Source organism: Octopus bimaculoides, chromosome 18, assembly GCF_046866305.1.
Source record: "Octopus bimaculoides isolate indiv1 chromosome 18, ASM4686630v1, whole genome shotgun sequence".
Taxonomy (NCBI): domain Eukaryota; kingdom Metazoa; phylum Mollusca; class Cephalopoda; order Octopoda; family Octopodidae; genus Octopus; species Octopus bimaculoides.
Window position 1 is genome coordinate 10,933,483 of NC_142945.1, and position 27,895 is coordinate 10,961,377.

General features: G+C 36.0%; 1 protein-coding gene and 1 non-coding gene across 7 annotated transcripts in view; both read right to left on the minus strand.

The window, feature by feature from the left end:
* LOC106874749 (BTB/POZ domain-containing protein 17) overlaps positions 1-27,895 on the minus strand; it is a 92,850-nt gene that overhangs the window by 19,888 nt on the left and 45,067 nt on the right. For 3 of the 6 annotated variants that reach the window (XM_014922590.3, XM_014922591.2, XM_014922589.3), the window contains exon 2: positions 20,163-20,210. The exons of 1 other annotated variant lie outside the window; for it this stretch is intronic. In XM_014922590.3, coding sequence (XP_014778076.1) covers positions 20,163-20,210 — 48 coding nt within the window. Of the gene's footprint in view, positions 1-695; positions 1,326-3,690; positions 4,901-20,162; positions 20,211-27,895 lie in introns of those variants that run through there. 2 more of the 6 variants (XM_089365738.1, XM_089365741.1) reach the window with 2 other exon arrangements.
* LOC128249987 (U2 spliceosomal RNA) lies at positions 14,681-14,867 on the minus strand. Its single transcript, XR_008266127.1, has one exon. It is a non-coding gene; the product is annotated as a U2 spliceosomal RNA (small nuclear RNA).

A 27,895-nucleotide genomic window follows, 5' to 3' on the forward strand; every position in this document is an offset into this window, starting at 1 on the left:
GTTTCAGGTGTGGAAGCAAGGACTAAAATCGAGGTGGTGAGGCAAGACCTTCGAACATTGGGCCTCACCGAGGCGATGACTTCTGACCAAGACTTTTAGAAATATGCTGTGTGATGCCTTGCAGTGTGATGAATTGTACCAATTGTCGAAGCTGGTAATTCCAGCCAAAGAGGAAAAATAACAGAGAGAATACAAAAGAGCACATGAGAAGCATCATTTGTCAGTTGCATTTGGTAGCTTCACCTGCAGCAGATAACATCACTGCAGCAGATCAAGAGCCGACCTTTTGCCCACATGCAAACCTGCCAGGGATGATTATTGAATGAGAACAATGAATATCAACATATGATGGACATTTAAAGAAGAAGCAGTGTATATAATTCAGTATATAATGCATGCAGTGTATACAATTCAGAAAATAGCATGTATAATTTGTTAAGCCATGTACATGATTTAGTAAGAAAGTTAATATTATTTCATCACTGAATGCAATTTATTGAGAAGACAAAAAATACAAAAGCAAAGAGAAAAAAATAAATAAATAAATAAATTGAAGTAAAGAAAAGAAACAGGTTGCACATGAATGAATATTGGGGTATTTAATCATACAGAAATAAATAAATAAATAATAATAATAATAATAATGCTTTCAATAATAATAATAATAATAATAATAATAATAATAATCATCTTACCCCTCGAATGTCACTAGAAACAGTAGAAGACCTACAACAGCCTATGCCTTCAAATTTTCTCCTATGATTATTGGACTGCCAGTTTTTATTTATTTATGTTGTTGTTGTTGTGGTCAACCTTATTTTTTTTTTTAATCCAGATCAGCTCTGATCAGACAAACAGACAGAGAGACTGACAGACAGATAAACAGAGATACAGACAGACCAATGATTCCAAAAGGGTTTCAGCTGGTAACAAGTCTGTTCTTTATTTTCCTGGAAATAGTCGATGCCACCATTACCTAACATGTCCCTTGGAATAATGATTGTGATATGAAAAAAAAACAGGTGGGAAGTAGATGTGGCTGCTATTTCTAGCAGGTCAGGAACAACTTGTCATTAAACCAAGTGGCATGAAATCAATCTTCAGAAGTTGTGCTTTTCCAAGATATAGTAAAATTTTTTAATCCAACATCAGTGACTAATTCTGGGAAAATTATGCTCACTCATTCTTCTATTAAATCAGTTTACAATTTACATAATGTATATTATGAACTATTGCTTAGCGAACCAGGAAGACCTTGATGGCGGCTTGCTTAGTGATTGGGTCTTAACTTGGTGTTAGTACAACAGTCAACAACAACATAAGTGATTCCCAACAATATCCCCACCACACATACACACACACAACATGAGTCAATGGAGAAGCTTCTATATCTCTTTTACTCGTTTCAGTCATTTGACTGTGGCCATGCTGGAGCACCACCTTTTAGTCGAGCTAATCGACCCCAGGACTTATTCTTTGGAAGCCTAGTACTTATTCTATCGGTCTCTTTAGCCGAACCGCTAATTTACGGGGACTTAAACACACCAGCATCGGTTGTCAAGCAATGTTAGGGGGACAAACACAGACACAAACATGTACACACACACACACACACACACATGTATAAACACACACACACACACACACACACACACACACACATATACGACGGGCTTCTTTCAGTTTCCATCTACCAAATCCACTCACAAGGCTTTGGTCGGCCCGAGGCTATAGTAGAAGACATTTGCCCAAGGTGCCACGCAGTGGGATTGAACCCAGAACCATGTGGTTGGTAAGCAAGCTACTTACCACACAGCCTATGATTATTAATTTTCTAAAATGAATCAAGGAAGTTTGAGAAGTGTGGCTGTATAGGTTCTCTCATTTGCTTGTAGGAAAGATTGTTCAACTGAAATCCACAGAAAACTTCAATCAACAGATAGGCTACTATGTGGACACCAAATTTTACAAATAACAACCAAATCACTTTCTATTGTCTTAGGGAAAAAAAGCCTATATTTCACATACAAAAACAAAATCAAAACTAGAATAGAGAATATAGATACAGGTGTGGCAATGTGGTGAGATTTTACTTCCCTACCACATGGTTCCAGGTTCAGTCCCACTGCATGGTAACTTGTGCAGGTATCTTCTACTATAACCTGTTTTCTGTGTGAGTGTGTGTGTGTATCTTTGTATTTGTCCCCCACCACCACTTAACTAGTGTTGGTATATTTACGTCCCCGTAACTTAGAGGTTTTGCAAAAAGAGACCAATAGAATATGTACCAGGCTTAGAAAATCGATAAGTTCTGGGCTTGATCTGTTTGGCTAAACCCTTCAAGGCAGTGCTCTAGTATGGCTGAAGTCTAATGACTGAAACAAGAAAAGGTTAAATATGGACAAGCTTGGAATTCCTTTACTTATTGATCTGCTCAATTAGCATTGAGATGAGTGTAAACAACAACAAACAAAACCATACTTTGCTTATATCATCTATTCTTCGTTCTATCCTAGATTAGTCATTACAACTAAATTTAAATTTAGAACTTATATATATATATATATATATATTCAATTGTTTATTCCCTTTGTATGACTAAATCGCTTTCTTAACCTGCCATTGAACCATAAAATTATTATCACACCCTATTTCTCAAACCAAACTAAGCAAATGTAAACAAAGAAATTTCTACAGGGTCACTATATCACACACAACTGTTTTAAAAGAAAGAACACAGATGATGCAATAATGGATACACTGCCTGCAAAAACAAAAATGTATTTTGCTGACCGGCAGCCTTCTACTTTCTCTGTCCAAAAGGAATTTTCAACCCAATATTTACATGTTATTTATGATCCTATGTCTGTGCTACAAGACATTAAAAAAGAAAAAAATTCACTAATCTTGATGCAAGGCCAACAATTTTGAGGGGAGGGGTGAGTTGATTACATGGACGCTGGTTACTCTCGTTCATAGTTTACACTTAGATTTCTGAAATTTTGAATTTTTAATCACGTTTTGTTTTGAACTTGAAAAATACAGACGTACTGTTGAAATATTGTTCAACGAATAAAACATCTATACAATCGAATCGCGCTCTTCGTCTTGACTATTTACCTTCGTGAAGAGTTACGTCAATCCTTTTTTAAAATATAATAATAATAATAATAATAATGATAATAATAATAATAATGATAATAATAATAATAATAGTAATAATAATAATTCATTTTCATTTTTGGCACAGGTTCAGCAATTTTGAGATGGGGAAGTTGATTACATCAATCCCAGTGCTCAACAGGTGCCTATTGGATCAATCCCGAAAGGGTGAAATCAAAAGTCAACCTCAGCGGAATTTGAACTCAGAACGCAAAACCAGAAGAAATGTCTTAAGCAGTTTGTCCAACCTGACTTGAAGTGTGACATCTTCAGTTGTTGGAACAGAGAAATTAACAAAATCATGGTACTGCTGATTATTACTAGGGCCTTGGGAACAGTGACAAAAAAAAAAAAAAAAAATCTTGATAACATTCTCATAAAACTTGATCTTAACCTAGGAGTTGGTGCAAAGCAGAAAACATGTTTGCCTGTTTGCTGGGTCAGGACTGGCCTTGGGTTAAACAACAACAACACACATTTACCAGATGGTGAAAGAGAGACAAATAATGCAATACAGGAAATGCTTACCATTGATGGATAGGAGTGATCTGTACTAGAGAACTCAAGGACTGTGATTGAGGCATACAACTTCATTGAGGACAGGAGACCGGAACTAGCTCTAATGGCAAAGTGTGCAGAGAAGATATGATCGAGGCAATAGAGAGGGAGGAGAGATAGAGAAAGAGAGACAGAGAAGAGAGAGAGAAGGGTGGATAGTAGAGAAGCAAGAAGCGCTAGAGAGTGAAAGAGAGATGCAGAGGTAGACAGATAGTTAGAAGGAAAGCTCTCTGTATGTATGTATATACACACACACACACACACACACACATAGAGGAAATGAGGGACAGATAGGGAGATAAACAGAAGAAAAAGGAGAAAGATAAGAAAGAGAGAGGGGGGAATGGGTAGATGGGTTAACAGGGAGAGAGAGTACAGTTCAGTGTGGTGCTTATTAAATCATAGATTTTTCTTTTTCCCTCCACACTTTCCTAACCCCCTCCCCTCATCTATCTCCTCTCCACTCCCCTATTCTTTTTTTGGATAGCAATTAAGGACACCTGCTTTCTGTTCAGAAAAGACAGTGGTGCAAGTTGTGGTGGCGATGATGATGATGATGATGATGATGGGGACTAAGGTGGTAGTGGTGGTGGTGGTGGCAGTCCTTTGTGATTGGATGTGGTGATGATGGTGGCAGTGGCTATAGTGGTGGTGGTGCTGCTCCTGTTGTTGTTTAACCCAAGGTCAAATTGGATTGAACAGACTTATGAACACCCTGTCTTTATCCTACATGTGGAGAAATCACAACTTAAACTATCCAACACGTCTATTGTAGGATCTAACTAGAGGGAGATTTGGCCACTATTTCTAGTAGTTGAGACATCAGAGAGAGACTCCTTCATTGGGTTGCTTGCAATGTTTTTGGTTCTTAACCATATTGGTGCTGGTGCTGGTGGTGACAGTTGCGATGTTTATAGTATAGTGATAGGAGCGTTTAAGGTTGGAAGAATTACAAGAATGAAGGCTTATTTACCAGAGACTGGTTGACTCATCACACAGACACAAAAGACAATATGACATCATTCCAGTTACTCTCATGAAAGTTCCCCAACGCTATCCTCACCATCACTACCAAAACCTGTGACAACATCAAATGATGCCACAGGGATGGCGGTGAAGAAAAGTTAACCTTTCCCATCGACGTTCTCAATTGGAAGTTTGCATGTTTGTCCGACATTACATCAACACTGACAACTGCTGCTACCTTCCGCTTTGCTTCATAACTACACCTCACCACTGCTGCATGCCTTACCAGTCTTGTTTTGCATCCGGTCCTCATGCATCTTGTTCTATGCAACAAACTCATCTGACCTTGTTCCACTCAAGCACCTTCCTATTTCTGAGTCTATTTACATGTACACACTTGCATTCACACAAGTGTTTCCATGAAAATTCATGCACACACACACACACACATATAACATTCTAAATATACATACAGTTATGCATGTATGTTCTTTTATCTGTCTACATCTGCTTAGCTCCCTCTTCCAACATATATATTGGGTCATCCTATAAAGAATGCGGTTCTTTTTTATACTTTTATTTTTCAAAATTAAGATAAACAAAATTCTTTTTTAATCTAATACATACTCTCCTTCATTTTCTACAATGCTCTTCCATCTATCTGGTAGACTTGCAAAGCCCTGCTTCCAAAATAATTCATTTGTCTGTGATGAGAAATACTCCTCCATTACTGTTCTGACCTCGTCTACAGAATTCATATTTTTTCCATCCAAATGATTCTGAAGACTGCAGAATGATAATCAGATGGGGGGCAATGTCCAGCGAATATGGTGGGTGGAGCATCATTTCCCATTCAAACTGCTCCAGCCTCTGGAATGTCATCCTCACTGTATGTGATTGAGCATTATCCAGAAGGAAGAACACCTTGGTGGTTGTTTTTCTTCTAGCGCTGACTTGAGCCGCTCAAGCCGCTTGCAGTGGAACTCCTTTGTTACCATTTGGTTTGGGTTTAAAAGTTCAATGTGGACTAAACCTTTCATATCCCACCACACAGATAACAGCTTTTATTGTCTCTACTGCTCTTTGATAATGTATAGGTTTGTTTATGCCTGTGTAACTTAGAAATTCAGCAAAAGGGACAGATAGAATGAGCACCAAACTTAGAAAAAAAAAATAAACACCGGGATCGATTTGTTTGACTAAACCCCCTCAAGTCGGTACCCCAAACCCAGCATGGCCACTGTCCAATGACTGAAACAAGTCACAAGAAATACTCTTTAATAAGAAACAGAAACAAGTAGGTCACACAAGCGCAGTCAAGTCATGGACAACCTGCAGACCACAGGACCTTCTGAATGGCACCTTAATAAAAACTTACATCTAAGTTTTTTTAATAGTGTAGGTCACCTGATGATGGGCCAGGTCTCGCGAGGCCCACTTCTTGAAAATGTTTTCCATGGCAACACTAGAAAATGTAGACCTGACTATACATTATGCTTCAAAAGAAAATAAATGGGACGGTCCAGGCTGGAATGCATTTGATTGTAGGTCAGTCTGTCTATCTGCCTGGCTGTCTGTTCAATCTGGGTTGGACTGTGGTACAACAGCATCAGCAGTTATCATCAATACTGTGATCATCTCCACAGTCCACCACCACCACCACCAGTAGTACTACTGTCAACCTCATTATCCTCACTCCCACCACCACCACCACCACCACCACCACCACCACAAGTAAAGTCACTAATAACACTAGCACCACTGTCCAACTGAAACACCATATCAGAACAGCTTCTATTCACCACACGCATACACATATACACTGAGGCACACATACACCCTCAATCACATGAACACACACACACACACACACATTCATAGCTAATTATTTCAATCTGATCCTGGAGGGTTGGGTATGTGTTTAAAGGGAGAGCAATGTATGAAGGGGGTGGAGAAAGAGAGGTATATTTGGGTAGGTATGTAATCAGGTATGTATTGGGAGCAGGGGCAGGTATATTTTTTTGTAGGGGTGGAGGATAATGTATTTGGGTCTGTTTTCTTTTCTTTCTTTCAAGTAAGTGAGTTGGAAGGTGTGTATGTGTTTGGGTATGGGTATGGGTATATATATATATATATATATATATATATATATATATATATATATATATATTTCCAAAGTAAACTTAGCCTGATATTAAGGAGACACAAGAAAAATGGATAACAATTAGACCCAAAGGCTATCATTATGGAGCATGCTACATACTTTTATTTACGCTACCACTGACCATGTAGAAGTGTGTGTGTGTGTGTGTGTGCCAAATACAAAACTATTTGTATAAATGTGTATAGAAAACATTTATGCATTCACACATGCATGGGCTTATATCATCACCATTATCATATGTGTGTGTATATATATATATATATATATATATATATATATATATATATATATATAAATATATATATAGTGAGAGTTACCAAAAAAAAAAGATGAAGACAGGTGTGTAAACAACAAACAGATGTATTAGTTTAATGCTTGGGAAGTGAAAGAGTCTTTTACATTTTGAGCCTATGCTCTTCAACAGAAAGGAACACAGAAATAAACAGGAAGAGAAAATAAGAAAAGGTTTAGTGGCTAGTGATGTGTATGTATATATATCAATATATACACACACACATATATATACACATACACACATATATATATATGTATATATATCACACACACAATCACATATACATACATGTGTGTATTATAGCTTATTAAGCTTTTCTGTTTCTACATACTTTGTTTTACTTCTTACAGTCAACCTCAGTATTTATCTTTTTAAGTGTGGTACTTATTCCATCAATACCTTTTTCAAAAACTCTAAGTTACAAAGATGTAAACAAACCAATGCTGGGACTGAAGTAGAAACCACAAGGCGGTGAGCTGGCAGAAACATTAGCACACCGGGCGAAATACTTAGCGGTATTTTGTCTGCTGCTATGTTCCGAGTTCAAATTCCGCCGAGGTTAACTTTGCCTTTTGTCCTTTCCGGATTGATGAATTAAGTACCAGTTATGCACTGGGGTCGATATAATCGACTTAATCCATTTGTCTGTCCTTGTTTGTCACCTGTGTGTAGCCCCTTGTGGGCAGTCAAGAAATAAGAAACCACACGGTTATGGGGACATAAACACAACGGATTCAGTTGTTAAGTGATGGCAAGAGGACAAACACAGACACACACAAATATATATGGGTACATAAATATACAACAGGCTTCTTCCAGTTTCTATCTACCAAATTCACTTACAAGGCTTTGGTCAGCCTGAGGCTATCGCAGAAGACACTCGCTCAAGGTGTCACACAGGGGAACTGAACCTGGAACCATGTGGTTGGGAAGCAAGCTTCTTACTACACAGCTACATCTGAATGTATAAATATCTTTGTGTACATGTGTTGTGCTGTACGGATATATACAAACACATACTTACACAAATACTAGCCCCCAGCTTATCAATCATATAACTACAGAAATACTGTGTATACACATACACCGTCTGGCTGATCTAATCTGGAAGGCAGAATAGCAGCACATAATTACACACACACACACACATATACATACATATATATATATTATATATATATATAAAAATACAGATAGATAGAAAGGTGTGTGTAAGGATACACTGGTCTGTTCTGCTTCAGTGGTCATTTCTGCATGTACTGTTTATGATTTAAAAGGTTTTACTGTATTGGTAAGTGTTCCACATGCATCTCTGTTGATTCATGTCTCTTATGTCTGCAACAAAATGCCATGCCAACAACTGTAGAATCTCTTCAGTGATAAGTGGTACTTGCACAACAGTGGCCATTCAAGCAGAGCAGTATGTCTATATACACAAGCACACACATATGTGTGTATGCGCATATATATATATATATATATATATATATATATATAGTGTGTGTGTGCATACAGACGTGCATGCAATTTTCAGGTGCAGTGAACACTAACAACACCAATTTAGGAAATAGCAATGGAGTGTATTTTGGTGTATGTGTATTTATATATAAATGTATATGTGCATGCATGCATGTATGGTAATTAATTGATAATAAAAGCAGAATGAAATACAGTCAGTCATGTGTCTAATTGGTAGAATGTAAGCTGCACCTACAAAAAAATGTCCAATAATGTTTATTTCAACACATGATTATCCAACAAGAATCTGGCAAAAAAAACAAAAAAACTTTGTGTATGTGTGTGTGTGGGTGAGTGTGGGTGTGTGAGTGTGGGTGAGTGTGTGTGTGAAGGTATAGCTCATGGGTGCAGGTATGACTGTGATTAAGAAGTTTGTTTTGAACCCTGCTGTTTCAGGTTCAATCTGTGTGTTAGGTACCGTCTACTATAACCTGAGACTAACCAATGCTTTGTGGGCATATTTGCTAGATGGAAACTGAAAGAGGTCTGTTGATATTGATATATATATATATATATATATATATATATATATATATATATCATCATCATCATCATCATCATCTAAAAGCCTGTAAGTCAGAAAAAACAGGGATTTGTATATTTGTCAACTGAATGGGTATATTAATATTGGCACAGGGTCAGCAGATTTTGAGAGGAAGGGCAAGTCAATTACATTGATCCCAGTACTTCACTGGTCTTATTTTATCAACCCCAAAAGAATGAAAGACAAAGTCACCCTTGTCAGTATTTGAACTCAGAATGTAGAAAATTGGAAGAAATATCACTAACGATCCTGCAAGCTTGCTGCCTAAATAATAAGTGTTTCTAATTCAGGCACAAGATTAACACTTTTGAGATGGTTAATCCCTAGACTACATTATCCAACGTGTCAATGTTTCCTTCTTATTGGCGTTATGATTTATATGATATTTAGCTGTTGTTTCTAGCAGGTCTAGTCATCGTAAAGGGGTTTCAGACTGCAGAAGTTACTGCCTTGATTTGAAATTTAGATAATAAATTCCAATAGAGCCTTATAGTCTGCAGAAGAGCAGTGAACGTGAGGTTAAGGTAGTGGAAAATTTTAAACCACATAGTTATGAGTTAATACTTTAATGCCTCCCTGGGGCTGGGTACATATCTCTAATTGCATTATTTCATCTGACCCATCTTTACATTCCAGTTGTATGTTATGAACGAAAGGTTAATAAGGTTAATGTGAAAAGGCCATACAGCAGTGAGACTGTCTGCTCTTAAAAAATAGCCACCCCCAAAACATATTTACTATGGGAAACTGGATTTAAAACCAAAGAAAAAATTTACATCAAATTACACACACACACACACACACACACACACACACACACACACACATACATGCATGCATGCATGTATAGAGACAAGCACATGTATGTTTTTGCAAGTAGACAGTGTAGATGCTTAAACATGTATGTATGCATTGAATTATGCACATCACACAGATAATTACAGCGTTTGGATGGTGAAGTCGTGGCTTAGTGGTTAGTGTATTTGGCTTACAATTGTAAGGTCATGACCTCAATTCCTTATAGTGCATTATGTCCTTGAGCAAGACTCTTCATTTCACATTTCTTCAGTCCACTCAGCTGGCAAAAAATGAGTAGTACCAGAATTTCAAAGGGTCGACTTTGTCACAATTTGTGCCATGCTGAATCTCTTTGAAGAACTATGTAAAGGGTATGAATGTCTGTGGGCTGCTCAGCCACCTGTACATTAACCCTTTAGTGCCCATTGTCTTTTTTTTTTTAGGACCAGAAGGATAATCTATCATATTTCTGCAACAGCTGTATTTTTTTGAGATATCTTTAGTTAGTCATCAAGACTGGAGTGTCTTTCAAATATTGTAATAAATTTTTTTTTATATATTTAGTATCAGATAAAGTTGTATAAAAAAAGATTTTTGGTAATAAATCAAATAAAACAAGAGCACTCGGAGAGTGCAAACCTCTGCCAAGGTAACACCAACATCCTCTCAGAGATGATTTTCAAAATGAGAATATCTGAAATAAACTCAAATCTTCTCTCAAACGGGAACACTAAAAATGAACCCAACTGCACTCAAAAATTAAGTAAAAAAAAAAAACAGGAAAAATAATCCAGAATCCTTGTCCAGAACTGGATTAATCCCCAAATCTAATCAGTTTGTGCCAGTCATGAGAACAAACAATCCTGAAAGTTTCATTTGAATCCATCTAGCGGTTCTTGAGATATCTTATCCACAGACAAACAAATACAACTGAAAACAATACCTCTGCCTTTGCTAAGGTAGAGGTAAAATTTGGGCACAAATGGGTTAAGTTCACAAGTAGGCTGTTCCATTGACGAGATCAACTGCAACCCACATCAACATAACCGACGGAGTGCCCAACAGAAACAGCTAATTACACGTACTTACTGTATACATTTGAACACATTAATACACACCTGCTTTTTTTTTTTTTTTTTTTACTTATTTCAGTCACGGGCTGCCATGCTTGAAGGTTTAGTCAAACAAATCAATCTCAGTACTGGGGCAGGTAGAAATTAATTCTTCAGTTGATTCACATTTAAATCTGTTATACCCATAAAATATTCAGGTATTATACTCCATGAATTGTATCGTTTATAATGCTGTGTGTTCCACCGACTACCTCTGGTGGTATAGGCTTTGAGAAAAAAAAAAAAAGGATAGGTAACTTTTAACATTCAGGGGTAGGTTTACCATTTAGTTGCTTCCAGGGCCAGGTAAAGACTCATAGAGGCCCTCAGCACTTAAAAGATTTTGGTGCACCCATATATATGTAATTCAAAATACGAGCAATAATAAACCATATAATAAAGTTTTACCTTTCAAACAGTAAGATGAAAATGTTTATTTTTGCATACTTCCATTTTTATTTATATTTGAAAAATTGTCTTCTACTTTAATTGCAAAGTCTTTGATCAGGTACTCAAAATATATTTTATGTATCACATTTGCTTCTATACTTAGTAGAGATAAGGCATCCTGAATATTATTCTAACAAGCTTAAAGTGATTTCTTTTGTACTGTAAACCATTTACCATTTCTTTAGCACCCCCCCCCCCAACTTCCCTTGATGCCCTAAGCATGTACTTATTTTGCTTAATGGTTAATCTAGTGCTGGTTGGTTCTCTTTTGCTCTGACCTACTGAAAAGCCAAATTTCAGAATCTTGGCAAGGGCTGGGTACCTTAGTTAGAGCATACATGCATACACACACATACATGCAATGTTAATATACAGGGTGTCCACAAAGTCTAGGTACATGGGGATTAACACATACTTTAAATAACTTATTATTTCTTATATTTAATTGTTTGTTATGATTTTATTTACTCCATGTACCCAGACCTTGTGGACACCCTGTATATTAACATATATTTGATATATAATTTGGTAACACATCCACGAATACATGAAAGTATGTATATGTGCATGAATAAAGATTATATCTAATAAATAAAATGTTCAGCACTGAAAACTTTTAATAAGTTTTGGCATAAATCTGTTTTAACAAACAATTTGAGACCTGAATGATTAGCTGTTTCTTGTAGTCACTGTGTGTGTGTGTGTGCATGCATATATGTGTGTGTGTGTGTGTGTGAGCATGTATGAATGTGTATGCACGCATATATGTGTATGTGTGCATGTATATATATATGTGTGTGTGCACGTGTGTTTTAAGTAACATATGACTCATAACATAAGTAGGTAGAAATACTAGTTCTATTAAACATCCATAGGATTAATATCTACAAATACACACACACACACACTCACGTGTACATATTCACTCACTCACACACAAACTTACACACACATGCACACATATATAAACTTACACACACATGCACACATATATAAACTTACACACACATGCACACATATAAACTCACATACACATATGTGTGTGTATATATATGTATGTATGTATGTATGTATAATGCTTATGCACACCTAAATAGATACTCAGTCATTACATACATGCATCCATACATACTCGGTCATACATACATATACTTTAGCATATTAACACACAACGACAAATGTATCTATACACATGCAAACACACACACCCACAAATATAACATATAATACACATTCAAATATAGAGTATGTATGCATAAGTGTGTGTGTGTGTGTATGCATATTATAGCATACACACATCCATTAATGCAATCCATAAGCACAAACACATTAGCGTGTGGACGGAAACACACACAAATAAATACATACATACATACATGCACACATAGATAAAATCCTATGGATATGTGCACGGAAGCTAAATTACACAATATCATTGAATAACAAGGGTTTGTATTCAACACCCTCCACATTACTCGACATAACTACATTCATCACAACCACAACCACATCCAATCGTGAGAAATTATTTCTTGATTCCTCTCATACAATTTGTGTGTGTACCTTTAGTAAAGATTTTACTATGATTCACATAAATGTCAGGTCTTTTAGTGAATTTTTTTAATTGTTTTTTTTCTGTTTAGTTTAGTTTAATTTAATTTATTTTTTGTTTTTGTTCTGGATAAGCTGATTCATGACCTTTTTTTAAAATCTCATTTTTGATATATTTTTTATTAAACTTTTTTTTTCTACTGTCATGTGATGTAAAAAAAAAAAGATAAATATCTCCAAGCCCTGAAGTTATTATTATTATTGTTCAGTAGTTTTATTTTTATAATGTGCTTTCACTTCACTACCGAGCGCAGCTCTGTGCGCCTTGGGTATGTGCTGTGGTGCTCTTATGGTTACTGTATTGAAAGTGTTTTGCGTAGGATGTGTGCTGTGCCCAGTAGTGCAATTTTCTGTATGTTATATATATTTGTAAGTCTTGGTGTTTTTGTTATGTATTTGTCTGAATATATTTTTATTATACCTAAGGCACCTACTATGATAGGAATTGTTTCTGTTTTATTATTATTATTATTATTATTATTATTATTACCTCTGCCTTAGCGATGGCAGAGGTATTGTTTTCAGTTATGTTTGTTTGTCCATGGACAAGACATCTCAAGAACTGCTGGATGGATTCTGATGAAACTTTCAGGAATGTTTGGCCTTGTGACTGGCACAAACTGAGTAGATTTTGGGATCATACCAGACAAGGATACTGGATTAATTTTTCCTGCTTTTTTACTTAATTTTTGAGAGTGCTCGGGTCCATTTTTAGTATTCTCGTTTGTGAGAGCAGTTGAGTTTATTTCAGATATTCTCATTTCAAAACTCACCTCTGGCTGACGCTGGTGTTGCCTTGGCAGAGGTTTGCACTTTCTGAGTGCTCTTATTATCATTATTATTATTATTATTATTATTATTATTATTATTATTATTTTCCTGCTGAAGTCAACTTTGCCTTTTATCCTTTTGAGGTGGATAAAATAAAGCCCCAGTCAAGTACTGGGACTGGTTTAATTGACTCACCATCTCCTTTCAAACCTGCTAGTCTCCTGTCAAGAATTATTAGAAAGAATTATTATTATTATTATTATTATTGTTCAAGATTGACTTTGCCTTTCATCCTTTCGGAGTCAATAAAATAAGTACCAGTTGCATACTGGGGTTGATGTAATTAAAATTTTCACTCAACATAGTTCAATTCATGTTCAACATCTTAACCAAAGTAATTAGATGACTCATTTATGCACTTTGATCTTAGCATAGATCCCCTCAACTGCAGAAGCCACTTGCAATCGCAGGGGTTGCAGGAGCTTAGCAATGGCCCTGCCCTAGGTTAGAGAAAAGGCTAGGCCAGTACATTTGAGAGAGTATCAAATAAGAGCAGTGGTTGCCAAGTGAACTCGCAATGCTAGACTCAAAAAACTTAACTCTTCTGTTACCATATTTCTGTGGATTTACATTGTTTGTCTTTCAAGTAATTTTGAAAAAAATCCACTCTCTTCTACTAGTTTCAATCACTGGACTGCAGCCATGCTTGGAAACTGCCTTGTCAGATAAGCTGAATTTTGGAAATATTGTAATACTGTAAAAGACTACCTGTGGCAAAGTTGGAGCAAGCCCTTAACTCTTCAGCTCATTCTAAAAATTAGTTTGATATTGATAGCCCCACATAGGGAGCATACCAGATATTAAGCTGAGAAGAGCAGATAATACACTTTGATCTTAGCTAAAAAGCCAAGAAACAATGAAGTATTTGAAAAACAATTTTGATACTAACCTGCCTTTATCGTACAATACAAACTTCCCATTATAAAGGGATTTGAATTAAAACCTTCCATCAAAATAGCATGCCAATTTAAGTTCCAAAATGCCAGCTTAATAAATAACATGGTTATTGTACTATATTCTTTATTATTTTCAAAATTGATTAAAACAAAGGCAGCGCATTTCAATAGGAATTAGGAACAAAAAAAATTATGTTGATGTTTGGGATATAATATGAAATTTTGATGGAGAATTTTAATCTAAATCACTTTAACCCCTTAGCATTTAAAGTAGCCTGAAATTCCACCTGGTTTATGTTCAAACCAGCCAACTCTGGCCACTCCTACAATATCATTCTAAAAATAAGTAACCATAACAATGAAATCTCAAAGCAACAAGATCTACAAGATAATGTCTGCTCAATTTAAAACAATATGAATAAACAAGTGTGATATTTGACAGAGTAATCTAAATGCTAAAGTGTTGAAACATGAAATTTGTACCATAAAATTAGGAGCAGTCTAAGGTGAGTTGGTAACAAAAAGGTTAACAGGGGCCCACTCCATGGCCATTAACTCCTGGTTGAGTTCATCTATCATTGTAGACAAGTATTTTTTTGTTTTGTTTTGTTCAGTCAGAGCAACTATGTACCCTTCACACACCAGGGTGAGACCCCTAAAAGCTAAAGCTAGTTTAATTATCAATGGCCCAATTATGAAACAGGTAGTACTGTTTTATATCATTAACAGTAGTAGATCATTTTTGATCTGATAGTAAAAGCACCAGTAATACACTGGGGATATTGTTAACTATATTCCTTTGCGTACATCTTCACTTCCTAGAAATAGAAGTCAAAGTTTGCTAAAATTACACCGTATTTTTTGGTTTGTTTTTATTTCAAGGACAAATTAGACAGTTGCATTTTCCACTATATAAGACAGTTTGGCTACAGCCAGAATTCCTTTTGATCATGGGTCTGCTTGATGGTGACTGACCTAGGGCTAAATAATCAATACAACTATTGCCACTACCTCTAAGGCCACCACCATCACCACCACCAACTGATCATTTGCCTTAATAATTCAATACAAATTTTAAATATCTCTACATAGGTCTAAATATCTCTATAGGCGCAGGGGTGGCTGTGTGGTAAGTAGCTTGCTCACCAACCAGATGGTTCTGGGTTCAGTTCCACTGCATGGCACCTTGGGCAAGTGTCTTCTACTATAGCCTCGGGCCCACCAAAGCCTTGTGAGTGGATTTGATAGACGGAAACTGAAAGAAGCCCGTTGTATATATGTGTATATATATGTATGTATGTATGTATGTGTATATGTTTGTGTGTCTGTGTTTGTCCCCCCAGAATCGCTTGACAACTGATACTGGTGTGTTTACGTACCTGTAACTTAGCGGTTCGGCAAAAGAGAACGATAGAATAACTACTAGGCTTACAAAGAATAAGTCCTGGGGTTGATTTGCTTGACTAAAAGTGGTGTTCCAGCATGGCCGCAGTCAAATGACTGAAACCAGTAAAAGAGTAAAAGAATATAAGTTTTGGTTGCTCAACTCAGAAATAATGGACAGTAGAAACTTTTCTATTGGTTTCTCCCCCCCCCCCCCCCCGCTCTCTCTCTCATTCCCTCCCCTACCCCACTGTCTCCTGCTTTCTTTGAATACACAGTCTTTTAACCACCTGTTTACAAACAAAACAAAACAAACAAAAAAAAAAAAGCAGAAAAGAAAAAGACAAAATACAAGAGAAATCAATCACCCAGAAAATTTAGTTCACATAAAACAGGACCACACCTAGTAAGAACAAGAAAAACAAAATGAGAAAGAAAGGAAGGGAGGAAACAAGAGAAAGAAAGACAAAAAGAAATACTCAAAAATGAATTTTAAAAAAAAAGAGAAAAATAGAAAAGAAAAAGTAACCAAAAAGAAAAGAAAAGAAACAAAAAAAAAGAAAGAAAATAAAGAATTTTTTTTTTTTCTGGCTCTCATACATCTACATGGCTGTAAACTTATTTCTAATGTTCTGGTATGATTGATTAGTCAGCAGTTTAAATGTGTTTCAGACTTTAAAACTTTCCTCTTTCTTTATTTTTAAGTGTATCAAAAAACTGCCCTGCACATAATGTCGATCTATTTATGAGTGTTGTAAGTTCTATATTTGAGAGAGAAGGAATTATGTACATTACATTTGATGGATATTTGTCCTCAACTTTTTTGTTGTCAACATAACATTTCAGCTGATGTACTCTCCAGCCTTCATCAGGTGTCCTGGGGGAATTTCGAATCTGGGTTCTCATTCCTAAGGTATTTTTCTGATGTTATTTTATATCTCTCTTTAATGACTGTATTACCTTTAAGAAACATTTTTTGATTAGCTAAAGGAATAAAGGAAAATTTTCTGGGAAAAGATGGAAACTAAGTTAAACTTTAATTCACCCATTTGTATTTTGTCATGCATGAATGACAACAAAACCACAATGACTGGACATAACCCATTGGCCAAGTGCAATAAAAGCCAGAAATTTGAATTTTACAGCCTGTGTGAGTTCTCTCAACCTAAACAAACAACTACACAGTTTATCTGAAGCATAAAATCAAAATTAGGTACTTGCGTAATGTAGTTTATTTATGATAGATTTAAGGCTTCATACTTTATTCCAGTACACTGTTACCGTATCATATTTACATACACAGAATCATGCATTTTCCTCAACAAAACCCCTTCAAAATATCTCTCAATACGTGTATGAAGAAAAGGTCGATAAATAAAGTACCAGTTGAGTACTGTGGTCGATGTGATCGACTGTCCCCCTCCCTACAAAATCCAGGCCTTGCGCCTATAGTAGAAACGATTATTATTATTATTATTATTATTATTATTATAATAAGCTGGTTTTCAGAACATTAAGGTACTTACATAAAATCATGGTGGAAAATTTTAATGTAGAATATGAACATATTAAAATGTCTAAATTTTGAGTTATATATCCAGAGACAGTTTGTGAGTAGATTAATATTAAAAGGGTTAAAGATATTTTGAACATTTCAAATTAAAATTTGAGAATTCTTAAGAGGAGATGTTTCTCAATTTAAAAGGTGCAGAATGAATAAACTTTCTATTTTCCAAAATCTAATAATGAATGAGCTTTTATGCAATCAGGATGCCTAATCCTGCTAGAAATAGCAACCAAATATCTCTCTTGAATTAGTGTTATTATTGTAGAGATGTATGTATTGGATATATGAGAGCTCTGAGTATGCTATACCTGGGAAAAAATACAGAATGGTCACAAGAAGAAATGCCTTGATCTTGGGCTTGGATTAATCAGAAGTGACCAATAAAAGCAATAACGGTCACATTGATGATCACACTAAAAGTGTTTTCTTGGGGAGAGAAACAAAAATCATTGCACAAACTTTCTGTTTAGAAAAAGAATTACATTCAAAAAAACTTTCAGTTAAAAGTTGAATATAATGAGTTATGACAAGCCATTTTATCATGAGTAAAATGACAAAATAAGGAGCAAAGAAATACAATCATAGACCAAGTACTTTGTTAGTATATAGAAAAGAACAAAACACGTAAATCTGTGCTGAACGAAAATAAAGAAAGAAAAGGTATAAAGTAGAATCTTAGTACATATGGAGTACACCCATGATGTGATATAAAGAAGAAAGAAAGTAAGAACAATCGAAAGATATAACATCACAAATAGCATGACAAAAAGCGACTACTTCAGTGAATGGAAAATACAGACAGGTTTACTATAGCTGGATATATATAAACTAACAAACAATGAATGTTCATGAATCAGTAATTCACAATTACATAAGCAAAAACATCGCTGGAGTTATAAAAAAAAAAAAAAAACGTTTTTTTTTTTTAACAGTTCATTATTTATTGAATTACTTTTTGGATCATTACAGCAATTCACAAATAAGAACGCTGAGTTATATAACAATGATTTATGATAACATTGACATAAAATTTACATCATCATCATCTGACAGGCTGGGAGAGTGAATCGCAGTAGGGTTTGAACCATGGTTCTGATAATGCTTTCTACCATTGGCATGGTACCTCAAATTTAGAAGAAGGGTACTAATTGATTACATTAATTCCAGTGCTTGACTACGTCTTATTTTACTACCCCCAAAAGGATGAAAGGCAAAGTAAAGCTTAGTAGAATTTGAACACAGAACATAAAACCAAAAGAAATGCCACTAAGCATTTTCTCAGAAGTACTAATGATTCCGCAGGCTTGCTGCCCTAAGTATGGCTCATATAATATGAATATGTAAGAGCTGAAAATGCAGGCATTCAAGTGGAGAGAAGCAGAAAAGGCATCTCAGAGGCAAGAATATTAGAGAGAAGTTATCAAAAGCCTATGCTCTATAGAGAACAAAAAGCTTAAATAAGTAATTATACTCTGTACAACAGTTGGTGTTAAGAAGAGCATCAAGTAGTAGAAACCATGCCAAAAAATAGAATGTATGAGTAAAAGATGGTCCCCAGACTCAACTAAGATGGCACAAAGTCCGTCCAAATAAGAAGAAATTAACTCAACTGGTAAAACCCATCCAACCCATTCTCAGGCATGGAAAGCAGATATGAAAACAGTGATGATGATAATGGTGATCTCATCTACCTAGTCATCAGCATCGTCATCATTTAACATCTGTTTTCCATGTTGGCATGGGTTAGATGGTTTGACTGGAACCAGCATGTCTATATAACAAAGAAGCTTCTAGCCATAAATATGTATTACTAGGTGACCATTATTATTATTATTATGCATTCTGTTATATTACTCTGCTAACCTCAAATCTTCCCGGGGATGATATTGGTTGGTTGAAGTAGGATAAACTCTGCCAGGCTTGATTATACCCTAACCATATTATATGAAGATTGAAGTCTTCAACAGATTCACAATGATACAATGCTAACAGGCAGAGTCGATAACTGACCTGGTAGAAGTGGAAGCCAAATCACTCTCGAGTCACACAGCACCATTTCAAAAGTAAAAAGAAAAAGAAATATTGGGGAAGGTATTCTTAGGCAATAAAGAAAAAGTGGGGGAGGTCAGAGGGGAAACAGGTGAAGTGTCTTAAACATTAATCTGGCACTAAACAACAATGACAACAACAACATTAACAGGCCACATTTTATGCATATAAACCTCTGTGTGTGTGTGTGTGTGTGTGTGTGTGTGTGTGTGTGTGTGTATACACAAAAGGTTACTCAGTGTAGCTATGTATACTTACCTTTTCCTGGGACATGCCCAGATAAATTCGTTTTAGTTTTACTTTTGCCTATAAAATAGAAAAAAAAAAACAGACAAACATAAAATAAAGGAAGCTAAGATTGATTACTGAACACCTCCAAAACACCTTTTATCTTATACAGAAAAAAAAAAAAAAATCGATATTGATGGAACAAACCATTAGAGTTACTACAAAGTCAAATCACATGCAGAAGAACTAAAATACTTCTCTCTCTCTCTCTCTCTCTCTGGTGAACGGTTCAGCTCAGAATGTTAGACTTCTCTTCATCACCAAAATAGTTTATTTCACTTTCTGAAATTTTCTCTACATTGAGTTTAGAAACTTTGTTTCAAATTTGTTCTCTTCGTTACCTCTTGAGTTTTTAAAATTTATCTCAGGGATAGGCTTTTGTTTTAAGTAATTCATGTTAACTATTTGTGCAACAGATTATAAAATTAAATACATTATTTAGCAATTAAACAAAAACAGATGTGGACATAAATACATGTATATGTACACACATACACATATACACATACATGAATACATACTATACACATACATACATGTATACATAATCCTCACCCTTATTTAATGTCCATTTTTCATGCTGGTATGACACAATCTGGCATGCCAAAGGGTTGTGACAACCTCCAGTGTCAGGTATGGCACATATGCACTATGTGTGTGTGTGTGTGTGTGCTTGTGCAAATATATATATATATATATATATATGGGAGAATATACAAAAAATAACAACAGACGAGGACAGGTGGTGTAAATAACAAAAGTTGAGTGCTGTGTGTGTTGTGTGTGTGATTTAAAATTATTCAAGTTAAAACATTCCATCAAAATTTCTTAATTTACATTACAAACATCAGCTTAATAATAATGGTTACTTTCAGTAAATTCCTTAATTATTCTAAACATTGATTGAAATGAAGGCAGTGAATTTCAATAGAAATCAATAACAAAAAGGGTTTATACAAATAAATTGAAAAGTCTATTTAGCCACATAGGAAGGTCCCTATAAAAACAAGACTTTCTCCCATACAACACATTCACACAATTATCAAAGAGTATAGACCAAAAGGAAAACGTTTCAGCTTTTCAGAAGTGCTTTGTATCTAACAGTTTGCGCAAGTTGGGGGTCAGATAAATAACTGCTTACTTGTTATTCTCATGACAATAACGGACACATTTATTTATCAGATTCCAAATGTTTATTTCTTAACCACATGATTTTAAGTTCAGTCCCAATGTGTGGCACCTTGGACAAATGTCCTTTATTCTAACCCCAGGCCAACTAAAGCCTTGCAAGTAGATTTTGTAGACAGACACTGAAAGAAGTCCATCACGTGTGTGTATATGTATATATGATGGATTTTCTCACTGAAGATGACATATGAGTGTCCAGCTTTTGCTGAATGACCTGCCCAAATGGTTTGTTTATAGTGATTAAATGTATGTGCCATATATTAGCTCACTCACTCCACCAAATTGACATTGTTTAAACAGGTGTACTGTGTACCAGGTGTTCAGGTGATTGCAGAGCAACATGAGCTGACGTGTTTTGCTCAAGAACACAACACACCACCCGGCCTAGGAATTGAAATCATGATTGCTAGATTGTGAATGCAACACCCTAACCACTAAGCCATGTGCCCTGACATATATATATATATATGATTTGATCTGACTTAATATCAATAATATTTTTATTTAGCTACCAACTATATTCACTCAAATATAACATGAGAAATTTAATTCGAACCATTAGGGTTAATGGTGGGAAGGGCAGGTAGCACTATACTTAAGTATGAGAAAAGGTAGGAAGGTAATAGATATCACATGATAATCAAAATCACATTGCACCTGAATGAATACATTAGCTTTGGGGGCTGGAAAGGACAGTTGTTTGTTAAACACTAATATTGGAAATGTAGTGACTCTTCAAGATTGGATACATTCATCAACAAGTGTTTTTTAATCAGATCAGATCTACAGATTTCAGTGTGAATGGGTGTTGAGACAGTCACATGTTGTATCTGTTCTCATGGATATGACTTAATATGAGTGAAATAAAATAGCTATAACAGAGCGTGAAAAGTGCCCTGAAGATTTAAGTTTGAGTCAACAGAAGCATACATTTTATTCTAAATGTAGGCATTGTGTGTGTATGTATATCATCATCATTGTTCAACGTCTGCCTTCCATGCTGGCATGATATATACATATATATATATATATATATATATATATGTATATATACACACACACACACACACACACACACACACACACACACACACACACACACACACACACACACACACACATTTATGGGCGTAAGAAATAGTTGATTGATGATGTTTAAAATCCATGAAAAGAGCTTTGTCACTGTGGGAAACAGATTACTAACCTGTGGCTAAAAATAGCACTAGACTAAATGTTACCTGAAATAAATAATAGCAATTCATTCAGTTCTCAATAAAAACGACCACTTGAGAGAAGGAAGCAAAGAAGACATGGATGATTGATTTGACAATCATATAGTATATTTGTTTAAGATATATTTATTAAGGCGTAGGAGTGGCTGTGTGGTAAGTAGCTTGCTTACAAACCACATGGTCCCGGGTTCAGTCCCACTGCTAGTCCCACTGCGTGGCATCTTGGGCAAGTGTCTTCTACTATAGCCTCGGGCCAACCAAAGCCTTGTGAGTGGATTTGGTAGACGGAAACTGAAAGAAGCCCGTCGTATATATGTATGTGTGTCTATGTTTGTCCCCCCCATCATCGCTTGACAACCGATGCTGGTGTGTTTACGTCCCCGTAACTTAGCAATTCGGCAAAAGAGACCGATAGAATAAGTACTAGGCTTCCAAAGAATAAGTCCTGGGGTCAATTTGCTCGACTAAAGGTGGTGCTCCAGCATGGCCACAGTAAAAAGACTGAAACAAGTAAAAGAGTAATCATATAATTATAAAATCTGGGTTTCATCCATCCCTCTTCTCTGCCCACTACTCCTGGGGAAGGAGTCGTGAGGGTAGAGTCCTCCATGAAGAAACCGTCATTAGATTCTCCAGCTGAATTTCTAAGCATGACCAACTATCTCATTTTTGATCAACCCCTAGGTTTCCTGCAATCTGGATCATCTCGAAGAATTCATCTTGAGATTCTTTCCTGCAACATTCAAATCACATGTCCACAGTATGAGAGCTGTGACTACCTATTGGTGACATAGCAGCTCCACCTGGTTTCTAAGCTATGTACCCTGTTCAGTAACGTTACTCCAAAGATCCTTCAGAAGAACCCTACATCGACTGTCTATATTCATGATTGAACCCTTTCAGGCATTACTGATTGTTAATGGAACATTAACTGATATGCCACCTCCTATTAAAATTAACGACTATAGGCAAGGTTAAGCATAAAAACTAAATTGAAGGTAGCAAGTTTGGCTTTTTTTTTAACAGCCTCACTTCTGTGTGTGTGTGTGTGTGTGTGTGTGTGTGTGTGTGTGTGTGTGTGTGTGTGTGTGTGTGTGTGTGTGTGTGTGTGTGTGTGTGTGTGTGTGTGTGTGTGTGTGTGTGTGTGTGTGTGTGTGTGTGTGTGTGTGTGTGTGTGTGTGTGTGTGTGTGTGTGTGTGTGTGTGTGTGTGTGTGTGTGTGTGTGTGTGTGTGTGTGTGTGTGTGTGTGTGTGTGTGTGTGTGTGTGTGTGTGTGTGTGTGTGTGTGTGTGTGTGTGTGTGTGTGTGTGTGTGTGTGTGTGTGTGTGTGTGTGTGTGTGTGTGTGTGTGTGTGTGTGTGTGTGTGTGTGTGTGTGTGTGTGTGTGTGTGTGTGTGTGTGTGTGTGTGTGTGTGTGTGTGTGTGTGTGTGTGTGTGTGTGTGTGTGTGTGTGTGTGTGTGTGTGTGTGTGTGTGTGTGTGTGTGTGTGTGTGTGTGTGTGTGTGTGTGTGTGTGTGTGTGTGTGTGTGTGTGTGTGTGTGTGTGTGTGTGTGTGTGTGTGTGTGTGTGTGTGTGTGTGTGTGTGTGGTAGGGGTGCATATGTAATATTTAATAATCACTGATAAAGAAAGAAGATTAAAAAAAAAATTTTAAGCAAAAATTGGTGAAGCAGAACATAAATATGAAGGAATTAATTTAGACTGAAGATTGACAATTAAAATGGACTGAAATTGTCTTCTTGATTGGTACAAAAAGATTTTACACACATACATATATGTATCTGTTAGAAATAACAGTTAAATCTCCCTTAAATCACTCATCATTAACTTAAGGAAGGACTTATTAGACAGTGCAGTTTACTGCCCAAACAACAACAAAAAGCAGTGTTCTCATGATTAAGAATGCTTTTGGTCAAAGAATCTGCACATTTAGAACTGACCTGAATCTAAACAACCGCAAAGCTTTATTATTTGTTGATATTCTTAGCCGAGTCACTAAAATGCTAAAATATGACTCAATGTAAAATTTGTAATCAAATTAGGACGAAAAATAAATTTCAAATAAAAATATAAAACCGGGTTACAGATAAAATATTGAATTACAAGCGCCAATGCATGAATTATAAGTAGAGTTATCTCCCTTGCACGCTTTTCCTTCTAATTCGTTTGCATGATTATTTTACGATCGTTAGCACGCAAGACAAAATGTTTAGCGACATTTCATTCGTCTTTACGTTCTGAATATAAATGCCGCCAAAATTGTCTTTGTTTTTCATCTTTTCTAGGTCCATGTAACCTACTAGCTTACTCCATTAAGTTTCAGGCTTCGTGCCTGTAACAGAAAGGATTACATCTCGATACAAGGATGATTGAGTGTGATAGAATGAGCTGTGTAATGGACAGAAATACTTTATGGCATTTAACTTCAGTCCTTTATGCCCAGAGTTCAAACCCTGCTAAGGTTGAGTTTGACTTTCATTTTTCATAATCAGTAAAATAGATAGTAGAGAAGAACATTGAAGCTCTGACATCTGGTAACTACACTTGGTAAACCCCTACAAAATTATTAACCAGTGTGCAAACAATCACCTTGAGCACCTTTTTGAACTCCATGTGTCTTTGTAGACACATGTGGGCATGTCTACAAAGTCAGAAAACAGCACAGCTCCCATGACTTTTGGAAACAATTTTTCACACTCAGAGTTGCTGAAGCATGGAACAAACTACCAATATCAGTTGTTAGCTGCCGAAACATTGCATCCTTTAAAACCTCCATGCTTCCTGAAATTTGCCAACACTACATCTGATATCCTCCTGCCATACGCATGCACACATCTATATCATGACTCATACACTGTTCACTTTCCTGACATTTGTACATAATTCTATGCACGTTGATAAGTTGTAGTGCACCAGAGCACTATACACAATAATTTCATTGTTATTATTAAATACATGATGTGAAAATTATGAGAGGCTAACATACATATATGCACATACATGATGGACTTCTTCCAGTTCCGATCAACCAAATCCGCTCACAAGATTTTGGTTGGCTCAGGGCTATTGTAGAAGACACTTGCTCAAGACGCCATGCAGTGAGACTGAACCTGAAACTGTGTCACTGCGAAGCAAACATCATAATCACACAGCCACACCTGCATAATCACACTAATCTAGTAAAAAAACAAAGGGTAAAGACCCCCTTCGGTCGTGAATGACCATGGGATTGCATCTAGAAAATTCCCCTCCAAGGTACAAGTCTGGGCAAATTTGTTTATGGAAAACTAGCAGATGCCCATGTATCCCAGCTTCTTCTCTCCATGCCACCAATGTTATCCAAGGGAAAAGCAAAGACTGATACAGCTTGGCACCAGTGACGTTGTAACTCATTTCTACAGCTGAGTGACACAACACAACCCAGTCTAGAAATCCAACACACCATCTCATGATTGTGAACCTAACGATGTAACCACTGAGCCATGCATCTTCACACTAACCTTGTAGAGCCTGCAAATGTCATCAACATTTCCTAATTTCTTTTAACTAACAATTTAACAAAACTTCCTACTGCTTTTGCTAAAAAAATTTGTGTTAATTATGCACAAACTACCACTAACTGATGAAATCCTTAAGCATTAAGAATAAACTAGAATTTGAGAGTTTACAGGAAGATCTAGTGTATTTAAATGTACTTTCTGAATAATTTATTTCTAACTACTTCAGTCAGTTATTGACAGGCTGTGGTTAATATTTGCTTTCAGTCTATCCCAGATATAATTCCATTGGGTGTATTATTGCAGTGTTTCTATACAGTGTTTACATATCTGTTTATAATTAAGTTAATTAAAATCTCTCTCTGATGAGTTTAGTTACTGCAACTGTAACAGGTGTTAAGAGGAAAATGTTATTAGATATAGATTCAAAAATTTAAAGAAGATCTCTCTCTCTCTCCCCCTCTCTCTCTCTCTCCCCCTCTCTCTCTCTCTAAAACAGTATATGTTTATAATTTATAAAGCTTTGAAGCCATGTCATATTTGAGATGACCAGGTGATTTGTAGTTCTGTAATCTGTCCAGGGGAGCAGTGACACCCAAACCAGTTGATTAAACCGTATGTAACCATCTGACCCATGTCAGCATAAAGAACAGACATTAAATGATGATAATGCTGATGAAGACAAGCACAAGTGCTCTCCTCCCCAGAGGGAAGAAAAAGTGATGTCAACTGTAAAGTGATCTGAACTCAGAATCTAACGACACATAAATTACTGAGCATCGTTGAATTTACCATTCTACCATTCCTGTCAACAGTAGCAGTACTAGTAATAGCAGTAGAGTATTATGGAGAGCCATTGTCTTGAAGGTCAAGTGTGTGTGTGTGTGTGTGTGTGTGTGTGTGTGTGTGTGTGTGTGTGTGTGTGTGTGTGTGTGTGTGTGTGTGTGTGTGTGTGTGTGTGTGTGCGTGTTTAGAGGTTGTTCTGATTATCAAAACTATTGTAACTAATGAACAATCTGACATCCTGGGGTCAGCTAATTAAAATCTATGTCAATGAGAGAGAGAAAGAGAGAGAGAGGGGGGGAGAGAAGAATAATTGTGGTTCTGTCGATTCGTTATGCAACATTAAACGAGATTGAATGTATTCGCTGAAAGAAGACAACAGTTGCAGACCGATGTAATTATCTTAAGCTTGGAATATTTCCCAAGACATGGCTAGCAGGCAGAAAGACAATAGTCATTTGCAAAGAACAGAGAGACAGACTGACATTGATAAAGAAAGGGAGAGAAAAACGATTAAAACACACACACACGTTTTATATATATATATATATATATATATATATATATAGAAAGAGTGTAGGATAGGTAGAGATTTAAAAGGATAGTGTAGTTGAAATTGTCAAAGAATTACATAGATAAAAAGAGGAGTGAAGGCGGCATTGAAAAAAACTTACTATAACAAAAAAACAAAAGCTGAAAAAAAACCCCATAATATGATAGCAGAAAGACTAGCCTGACTCATGTCCTAGACATATTAAATAAAGCGTGACCAATTATCTCTGTACTCAGAAGAATTGCAAGTCAAGGAATAAAAAGAACAATCCTTGCTTACAGTGCTACATATACTATGATTAGTACTCTTGTGTTTAATCTAAGGCTACTTATAGTGAATGGATTTTCTTAATGAAATATGCTTTAATAATAGAAATGTGCGTACATGTTTACAAGTATTATTTATATATATATTTATATAGATTATATATTATGTATGTTATACATACTCACA